Genomic DNA, 16,012 nt, shown 5'->3' with positions numbered 1-16,012 from the left:
GAAGCTTGGCTATAAGCCTTCCTTGTTTGGAATTTATCTCAATAAACACACGCAAGCCTGTGTTTGGGTTTGTTGTAATCTGACAAGGCTGATTATACAGAAATGCTGTTTGGACAATGGCACTGAAGTCAGGATATGGTAATTTTCTGCTGTGGTTGTATTTCTCAGGGGCTGTTGTACAGACTTTCACTTCTCCCACCATCATAGATGAGATCACAGATCCCACAATTCACTGGATAAATGATGCACTGTGATGACTTATCACAGTCCATTAGACAGAAGTGTTATCTTGATGTCTCTTTTGCTGACATAGTCTGGCTGAAGGTTCCTGTGTATCCCTGTATTGTGTACACAAGTAAAACATGCAGGTATAGAAAAGTAAATTATCTATATTAATTAGCAACTTGTACTAACTAATTTATACTAACCTAGCAGTTTGTATGAATTCTTCCAATACAGTTTATAACCTTTTATCTGTGCAACTTGGAAAAGTTTCTTGTTTCAGCCTTAGAGTTGTGAATATAAATGTCACTTGAAGTACAATAACTGTCCAAGCACTTAATTTCTCCTGGGCTCTCTCCGAATTTCTTCAAGGGCTTGCTCAATTGTTAGAGGTGGGGATTTGTGATTCTTGATGTACTGCAGAAGAAAAAAAAAAAGTTAATAAGCTAATATCTTCATTATGTAGATTATTATTTATTAAATAGTAGAAAGCAACTAATCTCCATGTCAAGATACCTGCACGTTTCACAAAAGTGACCCTTCTGTTGCAGCATCTGAATGAGCCCTGCTCATTTGAGGACAGCTAAATGCTACAGGAGAAACCTTAATCTTTAAAAACTATGGCCTCCAGCAGGACTTGAGTTTTTTTTTTCCTTTTTAACTTATTAATTATTCGTATGCAGAGAAACTAAGTTTGCTGTAAATACCGCAAGCGTTTGGAAAGGAATACACACTCAGTCTCTGGTTTGTCACAAATACCTCTTTAGCCTCTTCCAGGGTATGGTAGTGGAACTTCTCATGCTCCAATGACTCCACCAGGGCTGTGTGAAGGTGGTGAACGTTCTGGACAAACTGCTGGGTCAGCATCAGGTGCTGCTTGCACATGGTGTGTAAGACAAGAACCGAGGGGCTGTACGCAGTCAGGGCTGTGAGAAAGGGACAGCAAAGGCTGAGCAAACCAAGCTGGGCTCAGGAGCAGAAAGTAAAGTGAAAAAGAAGAATAAATGTGGTTTTGGTACCTTCTACTGCATCCATGCTGATGGTGTGACTGGCAACTGGCACTGGGTCGATGTAGGTGGTTCCCACAGGTGGGCCGAGCGCCGGGTTTGCTGTGCACAGGGATAGCATCAGAATTACTGGTGGGGACAGGGCAAAGCTTTAGTGCTACTGCTTGGTTCCTGTGCAGTTTCTTGGGACAGCAGCTGCCCTAAAGCCACAGCACAGGCTGACAGGCTGCACTCACCCTTTGGCCAGCAGCAGGTGAGGGGAGGCTCTGCTGTCTGCACTGCAGTGTCTGTGACGGTCACTCGGCGCCCCCGGCTGTGCTGCTCGGGGGGCACCAGCAGGGATGGCTCTGAACAGGGGTGAGCTCCAGGAGACCTGCAGCTCTCAGCATGGCCCTCTACAGACTCCCTGTCTGCTGCAGACAGAGACCTTTCAAAGTCTTCAGAATATTCTGAATTAAGGGTACTCTCGTTCTGGTTAGGATAATCCTGTTTGTGTGGAGGGAAATCTGAGGAAGCTTCACTTAAATGTTCAGAGATTTCAGCTTCAGAGACACATTTTTCAACTTCCTCTTCAGAAGAATCATTCACACCAGTTATTGCACTGGTCATTTTTAGAGCAGCCTGGTCCTCTTCCACCAGCAATGTATTTTTTTTCACATATTTGTTTGATTCTTGAGTAAACTGAATGTCTTTTCCCTGTAAAAGTATTTATTTTAGAACCTCCACACACCACCAAAGGCAGACTGGGAATATGTGCTAGTGGGGAATTTCTACTTACTGTCTGCTTTAATTCTGCTGATTTACTGGTAGTATCTGGTGCCAAATCATCAAGGCTCATGATATTCAGTCCAAAGTCTGCAAACAAATGACACCTCCACATGAAAATTTGCATGAAAATTACAGTACACTTTCCTGTAAGTGACAAAAATGGGGGAAAAAGATCAGTACTACCTTCCTAGTTCAGTACTAAAAAGTAATAGCAATCGGTCACTGATTCTTTAACTTCATAGGAACTCCTAAAATTTCCTCCTTTGATCAGCTGACATTCCTGAAGTTCAAGAGATTTTTGTTGCCCCTCATTTCCAGCTGTTCTCACTTTGACCCATTGGTACATTGTGCCACTGATAGAGGAAAACGACTTCAAATGTTCTCATTGTTTTGACATCATAATGTTGCCCAGGGCAGCATCATTAATATGAACCCATTAAGTCAAAAGCTAAAAAAAAATACAAACCTATTACACTAGAAAAAATAAACAGATCAAGATAGTTACTTTGATCATGCCTTGGTTTGTGTAAAATTTCACCAGTGAATCCTTTCAAAGTGACTATTTGCCCATGTTTATTTATAGAATTGATCAGGAGATTATCAGTTCAATTGATACTGAGTCTACTGAGAAAATATTTTAGAAAACTTACATTTCAAACTGCTGCTGGATGGATCTTCTGCATCAGCTCCTTCAGAAAATAATTCATCTAATGACTTTATTTCACTTCTGTCACTTTCAAGGGATTCTTGGATGTGCTTGGTGTAGCCTGCTTGAGGCAGAGCTTGGTTTACAGTGCTGTCTTTCGTGGAAGATGACAGCAATCGAGATCTCGTGGTATGTCCTGACAGCTTTCTGCTGGTGGGTGAAGGTGCTGGTGAATTAACTCTACTAAATGCACTTTTCTCTGAGTCTTTGTTGTGAGAAGATGTTTTAGATAACTCTGCTGATGAAACTTCCTTACGAGGTGGAGGAGCCTTTCCTGATGGAACTGGAGTCTTACTCTTTTTAAAGAACACAAAAAAGAGATTTATGTGTTACTTCATTGGTATGTGTAGATTGCTAAAGGGAGAACAAATCATTGTGGGTAAAATAGAGTAATTTTAAGGTGTTAAGATGTGAATCTGAATCCTATCATGAGCAAGACACAAATGCAAATTTAAAATCTAGTTGCTAGTTTTATCTAAATAAAAAGCAATCAACCAATTAAAACAATTATATGAAAGCATTAATAAAAATACATAATCCAGCAAAGTTTCTATTTACCTTTCTACCCTACTGAGCATCACTTACCAGAACCTTCTGATTCTCACTTCCACTGGAAAACCCCAAAGAGCTCTCCATCAATTCTCTCATTTCCTCTTCATCACTATCCAGATCAAGCTGTTGTTTAACCATAACACTCCTTTTAGGGCTTTGCATGCTTTCCTCTTCCCCAGAACAGGCATCCCTGCGGGTCCCATTCCCACTGGTGCCACCATAATTCTTCCAGTACCTCCTGCCCCTGGCACCACCTTCATGCCCAGAGGTGGACGAGCTGCACTCCTCAGACAAAGGCTGCAGGCCCGAGTCAGCGTTCTGCAATTCCAGGTGCTTTTTTTGACCCATGATTTTGCTTTCTAGTTGTGCCACTTTATTCAGGACCGAGTTCAGCCGTGTGTGGGCGGCGCTGCCCGCAGTGCTCAGGGCCGCACGGCCGCTCCCTGCCCGCGCGGTGCTTCCCGGCCTCGGGCAGGGCTGCATCCCAGCAGCGTTTCCACCGCACGCCTTCAGGAACCTGCCGTGGAGGGACGGAGTTCTTCCAGCGCTCCCCAGCTCTGTGTCCACCAGCGTTAGGTCACCGCGGGTGCTGGTCCTGCGGGGTACATGGCTGTGGCCCTGACAAGAATCACAGAGTTACCGACCTTAAGAAAGACCTGACAACATCGAGTCCAACCTGCGACTGATCCTGACCCCCAGGTTAACCAGACCAAAGCACTGAGTGCTGCCACATGCAGACTTTCCTTAAACATCTCCAGGGATGGTGACTCCACGGGCAGCCCCTTCCAACGTCCAACCACCCTTTCAGTGAAGAAATCTTTTCTGATGTCCAACCTAAACCACCCCTGTCACAGCTTAAGAATGTGCCCTCGTCCTGTCGCTTGTTCCCTGGAGCAAAGCTGGGCACTACCTGGCTGCACCCTCCTGTAGGGAGCTATAGGAAGGGGCTCGTACAGATCCCTCCCCACACAAGACGCGAACACCGGCCCGCGCTGAGGCTGCCCAGGTACAGACTGAGACAGGGCGCCGGTGCCTCACCTGCCCTCGGCCCGCAGGTGCCCGAGAGATCGCGGCCATCCGGGACGGGACAGGACAGGACGGACGGCATGGGGCGGAACAGGGTCGGAGAGAACACCGCCAGGTCCGCCCAGCCCGAGCGGCCGAGGCTTCTCCGGGCCGGGCCAGGGCGGGCGGTGCGCGGCCGGCTCCTGGAGTCCGCGACTCCCCAATATCCCGCCCACTGATTGGCTCCGCGCGGCCACTCGGCGCCGCCAGCTAATCACAAGCAGGTTTACAGCCGCCGGTAGCGCGCCCCGACTACAAGCCCCAGCATGCATCGGGGTCAATACACGGGAATTTTTACAAACCCGCGATTCGCTAATTATTGGAGCGAGTTGGGAATGAATCCAGTTGTTCCGCAGGATTTGCGTTAAGACCCCTCACTGAAACAACATATTGTAGCTTATTACCTGCCCTTTGTACTTGTGTGTCATTTCCAGGGACTTGGTGAAACTTGTACTCTGCGTGCCGCAGTGAAATTTGGCATAAGGTATCCAACATCATTATATACTTGTAATACAATTATATAGCTACGGAGCTTATGCCATGGATCATTTTTATTTTGCCTAATTTTTTGTTTTTCTGGGTTACTTTTCTAGTGCTTTCTAGTGATATCATTCTGCTGTAAGCCAGTTCCTAAGACTTGAGTTTAAGGTTCTTAAAAACTTTCCCTGGCTATCTCTAAAACCCTGGCTGACAGATATACACAGCTATATACTCCAATTATATACTTTGATTAAAATTCCAGATCAGACTTATGAAATAAAAATTGATAACAAAATGCATCTGGCAACCCACAAGATTATTTAGTTTGTTTACCACTGAGTAAAATTAATGATCAAAGAAGCCCACAGACTGGGATGACTGAATATGAATTTATGATCTAAATCAGACATGAGGTAAATTGCTCTCCTTATTCTGTATTAGTGGATTATTTAATTTCTCTTAAATATAGTTGAATTGTGCACTGGTTTTGCTTTCTTAATTTTCCTGTGTCTTTTAAAGGATTGGAATGAACCTGAACCCATGGTGGAACTAGTGCTGAGGACCTGAATTTTGGGATGAAGAATAACAATAATGCAGAATGGTATTATACTGTAGTCGAGATTCCTCTATACAGTTTATAAATAATTTCCTTCTCCTAGCTAGGGGAACACCTTGAGCCCCTTTCTTTGCCTGACTGTATTCCAAACATGCAGTTCATCCTAGGGGAAATGGAAACCAAATTGGATGGGTAATCCAAGGCCTCTTAAGAAAACAGACTTCCTGGGATATTTTTTTCTGTTTTCCTTCCAAAATGAAGGAGGAACGCACAATTTTTTTACAATTTCTCAATAACAGATGCTGAGGTTTATGCAAAAGATTTTGGAGATAGAACATGGGGAGAAATGAACATGAAATTCCCATGGATGTTTTCATTCTTTATTTCCCCATTTTAAAGATTTCTTGTCTAATCTGATTGAGAAACTTTTGGTGCATACAAATGAAATTAGAATCTCATGGTCCTGAAAAGGAAATGAATGTAAAATAGGCTGAGGAATAGCAGGAGGAAGGACTACGGAGGAAAAATACTTTGAGCAATAGCTTAAGAAAAAAATTAGAAAGCAAAGACGACTCAGGAAGGGACAGAGCAATGGGGGATGATATTTAAAATATATGTTATAGAGAGGAACTCTGTCTGTCAGTGTCTGCAGGGAAGGGTCAGAGCATGGACCAGGGAGCCCAGCAATGGGACAAGAAGCAGCAGGCAGAAACTGATGACAAGAAATTCCACCTGAATATGAGAAAAATTTTGCTGCACGGTGACCGAGCACTGGAACACTGCAATCCCTCACTGGAGATAATCCAGAACTGTGTGGACACAATCCTGTGCCATGCGCTCTGGGATGGCCCTGCTGGAGCAGGGACGTGGGACTCGCAGCCCACTGAGCTCCATTCAAACCTCGCTCGCTTTGGGGTTATGTGGCTGCCCAGGGAGCTGGGCAGGGTGGCGAAGTCCCTGTCCCTGGAGGTGTTTAAGGAGCGACAGTGGACAAGGCGGTGATCTGTCAAAGGCTGGGCTCAATGACCTGGGAAGTCTCTTCCGTTCTAAAGGATTGGGTGACTCCGTGGACCGCAGTAACCGCCGCCGAGGAGCGCCTGCCGGGCCCCGATAAAGCCGCGGCCGCTGGGTCTCGAGCACCTCCTCAGCCGCCGCCACCGCCTCCTCGGGCCCGCCCGGCCCGGCCCGGCCGCCGCCTCCCGCCCCTCGCTCCGCCCCGGCCGCGGCCCGACCCAGCGGGAGGAAGATGGCGGCGCTCATCCCCCTCAGCCAGCAGGTACCGGGGCTGCCGGGGACGCGCGGCCCTCCGCACCGGCGGCCGGGCGGGCGCGGGGAGCGGCAGCGGGGCTGCATCGTGGCCGGGTGCAGCCGGGCTGGAATTGGCGCTGGGTTACAGGCCCCGTGCCGGGAGGGGCTCGGCCCGCGGGGAATAAGGGTCGGGGCGCGGCGAGGAGCGGGACCCGGGCGGGGCAAGGGCGGCGAGCGGCCCCCGCCGTGCCCCAGGACCGCGGCGGGCGCTGCTGGGGGGGCCGCAAGCTGCGCCGCCGCCCTCCCCTCATGGAGGCCCCGGAGCTGCGTCCCTGGGGAGGGGCTGAGGGTCTCCTGGCGCTTCCCCACGCCGAGCCGCCGGGATTACCGTGGGCCAGGGGTTTGGAGGGGACAGGGCTGGTGCTCCGCACGTCAGCCCGTTTTCCTGTTCGTACCGGGCGGTGATGCCGCCTGGAACTGCTGAGCTGTTGTGACGGGGTGCCGTGACCGTGTGGGGAGGTGCGTGGGGAGCGGGGACACCGGCAAGGGGCTGAGCCATGAGCGGGACGTGCTCGCCTGTCAGGAGGAGGAGAAGCTCCTGCAGGGCAGGGGACGGGGCGCGTGTCCTGAGCCCTGGGAGAGGCTGTTTCCAGCTCTGCTTGAATGCTTAGGATCCCTTGGTTGATTTCTGTTGTTACAAGTTTGTTTTTTTGATTTGATTTCTCACCCAAATAATTCAAGCCTAAGCAGTGTGATCGCTGTTTATTATTTTCCATAGCCATGTCAAGAGAGTGTACTTATTTGCTTTAAAGCAAAAGAAAAGCAACACCACCCCGCTACCTTCAACGTCTTGAAACCAAAACTATTTTCTATACTGTGCCTAGGCCAGTCAGGCATTCTGAATGACTCCAATTAGTAGTTCAGATTATTTAAATAGATCGATTTCCTTTTAATAATGATCTTTGGGTTGTGATACTCTAAAAATGTATCGCTCAGTGGAGTTATGTGGTGCTTGGGTAACATAACTTCCTGCGTGTCTTACTAAGAACATGGACTGCTGTTAGCTTCTGATTAACATTGGTTTGATTAAGTGAACATATTCAGAAACATCTGAAAACATCCATGTGCGCACAAACTGTTGTCAGAAAATGTCAAGTGGTTAATGTGGTGCAAAATATGTAAGTCAGATAAACTCTGGATGTGAAAGGGTTTGTAGTTGTGAAATTCTATAATGCATTGGTAAAAATCAAATAATTATCAAATGCTTACTCTAGAAATCCAGTTTCTCTAGTTTAAATTCTCATTGATCTTTGAGTCTGGCATCAATGGTATTCCTTTTGATAGAAAATGTTATGTTTAGGGGGACTAAGACCACATTCTGTAAACATATCAGTTATTTTTATATAGTATTTTCCAACTAATTCAGTGGAAGCATTGTAGTTCTAAAACTTGTTTTTGTAAATTGAACTGTCAAGAGTAATCTAGCTGTAAACAGAATTTCCTTTAAGGTAATAAACTTCCTCTTCTAAGAGCCTCAGTTTTGTGATTACTAAGGACATGTGTGTTAATTAAATGCCAGAAATAGAATTAGACAGAGTAGGACAGGGTATGTGTGTTGTAACATGGAGGCTTGTCCACTCAGAAAGCTGTAAAATAAAACTATTGATACCAACAGATTAAGAGCTGCAAAGAGTATGGGTAATTCAAGCAGCTTAAAATATTTTAATTAATATTAATTAAATTTAATCATTTATCATTATCATAATAATACTTCATTTCAAATAATTAATGTGATCCAGAGATCCTTGTGACCCGGAGATGACTTCAGGAAAGAGAATTAATTGTGATGTTTTGGGGAGTATAGAGCAGGCATAGGAACCACGGGGTGGATAAACTCTTAGTCAAACTGAACCTCTCTAACAGGTTCAAAATTTTTGTCCCTGCCAGTGTTGACAGTCCTGGGTTGGTCCTTCATGAGCAGATGTCACCAAATTACAGAATCCTCTTGGATGATGGTGATGTCATCACATGTAGTGGTGGGTAGATAGAGAGCTGTGCTATTTTTATCACTTGAACCCGTTTTGTCCGGTCTGCTTCATCACAGAGATGCAGTCATTTAGGTAAATTGGTCAGAAAGACTGAACCTTTGTAAAATTCTGCAAGTAGAGGATTGATCTTGAGGTGCTTTTCAGCAGTGCTTGGGTGAATAATTTGCTGTGGAAGAAATTTCACAGCATTGAAGCACATCAGCCTGGCTTCCTGCCACCTCTGCCAGGTAAGTCAGCTCCATGCCACGGCTGACAGTATCAAATGGGGGTGCCAGGAGTGTCTGCTGATGAGATGAGATCACTCAGTCCTGCTGCTGGAGCAGTTTGCTCTGAATCTTGGTCTGAGTGCAGTCTCTGCATGCTCTAGGTCACTCAGTGCATCAGTTAGAGGAGCTTGTGGTTGGTGCTTGACTCTCTTGTCTGAGCTTTCTGACAAACAAGAGGTGCATAGGTTGGTGATAGTTGGCTGAAAACGTGGTTTTATTCAGAGTGGAACAGGCTATTTCCTACTTCCACCTTTTCTCTGAATGATGTGTTTCCTGCTTGGACAGGAACACAATGCTTATAGTGCTGGTTGTTTACATGCCAGCACAAAGAACAGTCCCATTTATGAGTTATGTTTGCAGCATCCTTCTGAAATCCTGTCTGCCATCAGGGAGAGCGAGAGCTTCCAGAGGGTGCTGATGCTGGAAAGTGCAGCAGCTTATTTTGTTGATGGATATAAGTGAAGTATGTTTAAGATGCTTAGGAAACTGTTCTGAAAATGCAGGATTTTTCTATTCAAATAGAGCTGTAATCTTTAGAGAGTCAGTGTTTGCTTGTGCTCTGCTCAGCTGTCGTGGATAGCTCCTTAAATGAAGATTTAGCATGTTTATTGTAAACTCACAAGAAGGTTCTCTTGGTGTAAAATCAAATTTTCAAGTTCTTCATTGGTCTTTTCTTTCATCATGTTCCTGCCTTCCTTCCTCTCAGAGTAAGCAGAACATGTGGAAATCCATGAGGAGAACAAGGAAGAAGGTGACATTTGGGAGGGGACACAGCAGTGATGGCACTTAGTGTGCAATGCTCCTTTTCAGGTGTCTGGCTGCTGTCCTGGAGGTGGGGAGTGGTTATCCCAAGCAGGATTTGTGCCATCTCTGTGTTTTGCTCATTGACATCTTTATTGAGTTGTTTTGGTGCTTTCTTTTTAGGGCCTCTCAGTGCTCTAAGGACTGACCTGGTTTTGACCAGATTGGTTTTGCTCTTGGCATTGAGGCTGGGTAGAACAGTGTGGAGGGATGACTTGCCCAGGGTTAGAAATCCCATGGCAACTCTAGGAGACGTGTGAGAAAATAGGATTTTGGGGCTTTTTCTGCATCTTTTGGCATTCCAGCTGCCATTTGCTTGGAATGCTGGGCTTTCCTTGGGTCTGTAGCTTTTGTGTAATGCAGTGGTTACACCAAGTTGAAATCCTCCAAAAGTGTTGTCAGGGAATTGTGAGAGTTGTTAATTTGCCATTCATTTTATATATATATATATATATATATATACACACACACATATATATATATGCACACATATATATATATACACATACACATATATATATATACACATATATATATATATACACACATATATTTGGGTTGGGGTTTTTTTGTTTGTTTGGTTTGGGTTTTTTTTTGTTTTGTTTTGTTTGTTTTTTCCTTTTTTTTTTTGTTTGGTTTGGGTTTTTTTTTGTTGTTTTTTTCTCTTTTTTTCTTTGCTTTGGTTTTTTGTTTACTCCGTTACAGTTTAAGATCCTAGTCTTGAAAATGTGTTAACACAGGCCCTGTGTGTGTGTGTAATTCTGTTGAAAACATTCTCCAAGGATGTGTTTGGTGCAGTTGGTAGTCAGGTGAGCGTTGTGGTGAAAGCTGGACCTTTGTTATGAGTCCTTCTCAGCTGAGATCTGAAATACTTCAGCAAATAATTCAAAGCTGTTCTTCAAAACCTTATCCCTTTGTAGTGTCACTAAGTAGAAGTGTGAGGAGAGGCAGGAATCCTGATGATGAGAAGTTCTAAGAGGTGACAGTGCTCTGTGCTCTTGGTGGATCACTGTTATCCACACTTTAATTTCAAGTGTCCAGTTTGTAACACAGCACATTAACACACTATTTTAGGTTCTTAATAGCAGTAATACACAAAGTGCTGGATGTTTCTTTTCCTATCAGTTCTGATTGTTGTTTATTCTGTTTTCTTACTTGTGTTTCAGTTTTCTACTGGGAATCCAATATATGAAACATATTACAAACAGGTATGTTCTTAAAAACAAGTAAAAACAAAGTGCAGTTTCTTCTTCCCCAACATTTCCTTCTCTTTCTTTTCCCCATTGCAGTGCTAAAACTGTGTGAATTCTGAGTGCTGATGCAGTTCCTGTAACTCCTTTTGACCTAGAGGCGAGATTGCATTTCTTAAATCTGCTTTCACAACAGCCATGTTTCAATTAAATGTTAATTTTTCTCCTTCAGGTAGATCCAACGTACACAGGGAGAGTTGGGGCAAGTGAAGCTGCTCTGTTTCTTAAAAAATCTGGTCTCTCTGATATCATCCTTGGAAAAGTAAGTTGAAGGAATTGGATAATGCAGTACTTGTCTTTACACTTCTTTTAAGTGAAAGGAAAAATTTAAAAATAAAATTTGGTTTTTGTGTAACATTTTTGTTGTTAACTCGACAATTCAGTAACATTGTTTGTCATTCCTTGAAAGCTGCATGAACACTTTAAGAAGACATAGAGTAGGAACTGTTGAGCTCAAGTTTTCTTTGAAATTCACAGCAGCTTTTATTTTCTATCTCCACAGATATGGGATTTGGCTGACCCAGAGGGTAAAGGATACTTAGATAAACAGGTAATTGAAATGTTCATGTAGATTTCCTGTATTACCTTTCCCAGATTAGCCTTGTTTTGATCAGGCCCTGGTACCATCAGTAGTTACCTTCATCTTTTTCAGGGTTGTTTTTGTTTACAAAATGAGTTTTTTCCCCAGCACTGCTCACATCCAAGTGTATTACTCAGGGAGGCTGCAGGAGAAGTTTGATTCTAATTTTCTGGATCTCTTTTGTTTTGTAAATAGTTGGTGTGTGTATGTGTAGGTACACAGTCATTGAGTCACAAATGAAAACTATGATTTGATTTTAGAAAATTTTTGTGCATGAAAAAATTTAGCTTTTTTTACTAAAAATGGCTTGGAATACCAAATAAGTTACAAACAAACTCTTTCAAAACACTACTAATTTTTAAGAAAAACTGTTGTATTTTAATTAGGAGAGAGTTTTTATGAAGAACTAACTTGCAGTTTTCTCCTCTTTGCTTCCTGTCACTATAAAACTTTTCTGGACTCATCCTTAAAAGCAAAGGGGCCATTATGGGGTTGTACATGTGGGGTTTTCTTTTTACTGAGTTGCACATACCCAGTGTTAGTATAAATGGCAAGGGGATTATTTATTTTTTGTGATTGCAGCTGGTTTTTAATTGCCAGCCCAATTGCTTGCAGGGTTTCTACGTCGCCTTGCGCCTCGTCGCGTGCGCACAGAACGGCCACGATGTCAACCTGAGCAGTCTGAATTTGACTCTGCCCCCTCCTAAATTTGTGAGTAGTGTCCACTTCAATGCAGGTTTGTGTTGTATGAGAATTCAGTTGGAACATTGCAATGATTTTGTGTTTTATAAATGTCATGGTTCAGGCTGCTGTCAAACACTTCCTTAGGGCACAGCAGCCAGGGCTGCCACAGTCCTGTCATGCTGAGTGACAAGAAACCAGCCCCTTCCTGGCCTGCAAGAGTCAGACAGGGTGAGTTTAAGTCTGGTCAGCTTGGTCAGGAAGCTGGTGTGGCTAAACTCTTAATTCATGATAAAAAAGGAAACAAAAAAATGATTATTTTGGGGCTGGCTCAACAGGAATGAGTAGCAAAAGGCATTGCTGCAGCCTTGCCCTGCACTGGCTGCTGCAGAACCTCCTTGGCTTGTGTTGGTTCTGTCTTTGGACACTGAATGCATCTACTGGATGTCCTTACCCAAGTACTGGAATGCTATAAATGAGTGTGACTTCTGTTTAGGTACATGTGCAGCCTGTTTTCCTCAGTGTAGTTAAGCTTCATGTCTATAACCATCTCAAACTCAGTGCAATTAATAAGTACTAGAGACAGAAGTATGTATATTTATCTATTTATATAAATGTATATATATAAAAATATATATATATATAAAAATAAACCATTTTCTCATTTTTAGCATGACACTAGCAGTCCTTTACTGATCACACCACCCTCAACAGAGACCCACTGGGCTGTTAGGGTAAGTGTAAAAGAAAACACATTCCATCCATTTTTTAGAAGTAAATGTTTTTCTTGTGTGTAATTTTCTCAGTGAGAGAGTTTTATATCAAATGTATTTCCCATTTCAGAAGTCCTCCCTTTCTGTGCACAGCAGAGCACACCAAGGTGTAGTTTTAGATATGCAATAAGTATTAAACAACCCTTTGACAACCTCTGGTGGGATGTTTTTAAGAAAATGAATTTTAATCTTCTGCCTGGATTTCTTCCAGAATCCTACAATTAGGCACTTTGTTTGTATAAAGGAACCCCACTGGGAACAGTGAAGTGTTTCACCACATCCAGTCTGAGCTGTTAATTTAAAGCTTGAGTTCCTAATTTCTAATTGCTATTCAATGATACAAGCTATATCTATAATTTGGAAAAAATAATTTTTGATGTATGTGTGGGGATATTTATATTTAGGTAATTTTCAACTCCAAACATTTCCAAAATGTTGGAATTTAATAAAAAAAACCCTTGTAGTTATATGTACTTTAAAGTGGGAGGAATAAGTTTTAATTCTATAGAGTTTATCAAAGTTACTTTAAAACAGAAGCACCCCTTGTCTGCTGCATGGTAAAATCTCCCAGCTGCCATAACTTTTAAATTTAGGAGCCTAATTTCAAAGCTTTCTCTATGGGTTTACATTTAAATACAATACAGTGGCACTTGCAAGAATTTTGGAAATTTAAGATGAGTACATTACTGACCAGTCTTAATTTCTTGCAAGATCTCATTTTCATTACTCACACAGACACACTTTTTTACTTATTCAGACTATTTCTTACCAACTAGGTGGAAGAAAAAGCAAAGTTTGATGGTATTTTTGAAAGCCTTTTGCCAGTAAATGGTTTACTTTCAGGAGACAAAGTAAAACCAGTACTGATGAATTCAAAGCTACCTCTTGATATCCTTGGAAGGGTAAGTAAGTTGTTTAGATGTAGCTTGTCTCTATTTAGCTTCTCATAATTGCAATGTTAAAAATGTAATTTATCAACAGAGATCAGGTTTTGGCTGAGATTTTGCATCATGTGCATGCTATAAAGCAAGAACATTAAGACTCTGAAGTCTTCCACTTAGAAATAAGAGTAAGAGTAGTAATTTCAACCCTAGAGTAGATTGGCTTCATTGTCTCTCTATTCATTTACAAGTGGAAATTTGATTTTGGTTGTTTAAAAACAAGAAAAAGCTTTCCTGAATCATAATAGCTGTTAGGACATTAGATTCTGCTGTTTTGTCATTTTTACAAATATGAGTTATTAGATATACCATCAAATCCATCCTCTGTTTGTGCAGGAAAATCCCTTAAAACATCCTCCTTTATTCATAGTGCAAATTGCCAGGTTGGTTTTTCTTTCCTATTGATATTTTTGAGTACATTCTGTGTCAGAGTTCTATCTGCATTACATACTTTTATCTCTTCAGGAAGAAGAGCCTCTTGCTCTGTATTATCTACAAAATCTAAGTATGATTTGTTTTAATTCTGTACTTGAGTATTGAGAAGTCTCGAAAGGCTTCGGATTTTATCTTGTTATTGTCACAATAGAAATTCAGGAAACTTTGGCCTCTTCCAGAAAAATCTGTGGACAAGATAAGGCACTGAGGAAATGGAGAAAGGTCCAATCAAGGAGCTTAAATGTGTCAAGGGTCCAGTGATAAAGCAGAGTTCTCACAACTGAGCCTCAAGTCTTGGCTTTTTGTGGACTCCACTGTCCCCAGGTCATATTGATGATGAAACAGGGCTGTGCTGGAGTTCACAAAGTTTTGTGTCTCTCTAAATCTTCTGCAAGTTTCATTGGCTGTGCCTCACCTATTAATGAACTAAATTAAGCATTGATAAATGCTTAAATTCTCTCCAACAGGAAATTCAGGGGGGCAGAGGGAATTGCACATGGTTTTAGTTTTTAGTAGAAAACCCTGATCATCTAGGAATGGAATAGGAATTAGAAATATCTTGAATTTTCCGTTGAATTTTCTTGCTAGGAACTGGAATGATCTGCTAGCCCACACCCTCTGGGCAGTGCTGAAAGCCACCTCTGAGTGCTTTTACTCAGCTTGATGATTCTGTAGTTGCATCATAGAATGATGAAAAACCTGCCTGAGTTGCAGCCAGAATTTGTTAGAGCCAGTGTTGATTCATGTGGCCAGAAAACTCTAATCCAGTCTGTTTCATCAGAGAATTTTTAGATAGGTGGTGTAACTAATATGATCTTCACCAAAATCTGTGAGGAGTCTTTAGGGGGCATGTTAATACAATGAATACATAAAGTGTAACTTGGTCTGCAAATCATTTTTTAATCTTAATTGCTGTAGGTCTGGGATCTCAGTGATATTGATAAAGATGGGCACCTGGACAAGGATGAATTTGCTGTGGTAGGTTGCTTTAAATTCCCAATTCACTGTCTAATCTGTCAAAACAAATAGCTCATTTCTTTCTCAAGAGCTTTGCAGCTTTCTGTGCTACAGCCAACTGTTCTAATCTAAATTGTTCACATGGAGCTATTTCATGACCTTCCTCAGGTCCACCTGCTGACTCTTGCCTGTGTCAGGATTAAACTTGTTGGAATTACATTCAAAACGAATGGCTCTGGTTTACATTTCTAGTCTTACTGTCTTTGTTTTACTAATACATAAATGACTGACACAGCAAGATCTTGTTGCTTTTTCTAATAATTGTGAATGTTATCTGACCTTTTTGCCTTTGCAGGCAATGCATTTGGTTTATAGAGCTCTTGAGAAAGAGTCAGTTCCTTCACAATTGCCCCCTTCTCTCATACCACCTTCTAAAAGAAAGAAGCCATCAGTGTTTCCTGGTGCAGTCCCTGTTCTGCCTGCAAGTCCTCCCCCCAAAGACAGCCTCCGTTCCACCCCATCCCATGGCAGTGGCACCAGCCTGAACAGCATAGGGAGCTTGTCTCCCAAGCACAGCATCAAACCAGCACAGGTACACATCTTTCTTTCTTTCTTATTCTTCTAGATTTGTGGATTTGTAAGCTGTAGGAAAAAAGAAATACATTTTTTGATTTCT

At 42.6% G+C, this 16,012-nt stretch overlaps 2 protein-coding genes across 7 annotated transcripts in view; one reads left to right on the top strand and one right to left on the bottom strand.

The window, feature by feature from the left end:
- Positions 1 to 58: 58 nt before the first annotated feature.
- On the bottom strand, positions 59 to 4,378 carry CUNH19orf44 (chromosome unknown C19orf44 homolog). The gene is given in 9 exon segments (XM_071451854.1): positions 59 to 639; positions 982 to 1,148; positions 1,242 to 1,331; positions 1,466 to 1,925; positions 2,008 to 2,084; positions 2,648 to 2,999; positions 3,289 to 3,873; positions 4,294 to 4,357; positions 4,359 to 4,378. Coding segments are annotated over 9 exon segments (1,881 nt in total). The 5' UTR covers positions 4,364 to 4,378; the 3' UTR covers positions 59 to 558.
- Positions 4,379 to 6,509: 2,131 nt separating this feature from the next.
- The window catches only part of EPS15L1 (epidermal growth factor receptor pathway substrate 15 like 1), a 46,942-nt gene continuing 37,439 nt past the window's right edge, over positions 6,510 to 16,012 (top strand). For 5 of the 6 annotated variants that reach the window (XM_071451847.1, XM_071451846.1, XM_071451845.1 and 2 more), the window contains exons 1-9: positions 6,510 to 6,632; positions 10,886 to 10,927; positions 11,142 to 11,231; positions 11,472 to 11,519; positions 12,165 to 12,260; positions 12,902 to 12,964; positions 13,780 to 13,905; positions 15,298 to 15,357; positions 15,692 to 15,928. In XM_071451847.1, coding sequence (XP_071307948.1) covers positions 6,603 to 6,632; positions 10,886 to 10,927; positions 11,142 to 11,231; positions 11,472 to 11,519; positions 12,165 to 12,260; positions 12,902 to 12,964; positions 13,780 to 13,905; positions 15,298 to 15,357; positions 15,692 to 15,928 — 792 coding nt within the window. In that variant the 5' untranslated portion in view covers positions 6,510 to 6,602. Of the gene's footprint in view, positions 6,633 to 10,885; positions 10,928 to 11,141; positions 11,232 to 11,471; positions 11,520 to 12,164; positions 12,261 to 12,901; positions 12,965 to 13,779; positions 13,906 to 15,297; positions 15,358 to 15,691; positions 15,929 to 16,012 lie in introns of those variants that run through there. The other variant, XM_071451850.1, reaches the window with a different exon arrangement.

This window comes from Agelaius tricolor, unplaced genomic scaffold (assembly GCF_023055355.1).
Source record: "Agelaius tricolor isolate 1412-34295 unplaced genomic scaffold, bAgeTri1.0.p SCAF_33, whole genome shotgun sequence".
In the NCBI taxonomy this organism is placed as follows: Eukaryota; Metazoa; Chordata; class Aves; order Passeriformes; family Icteridae; genus Agelaius; species Agelaius tricolor.
The sequence above is the reverse complement of the archived record's forward strand: the minus strand, read 5'-3'. Positions and strand labels throughout refer to the sequence as shown.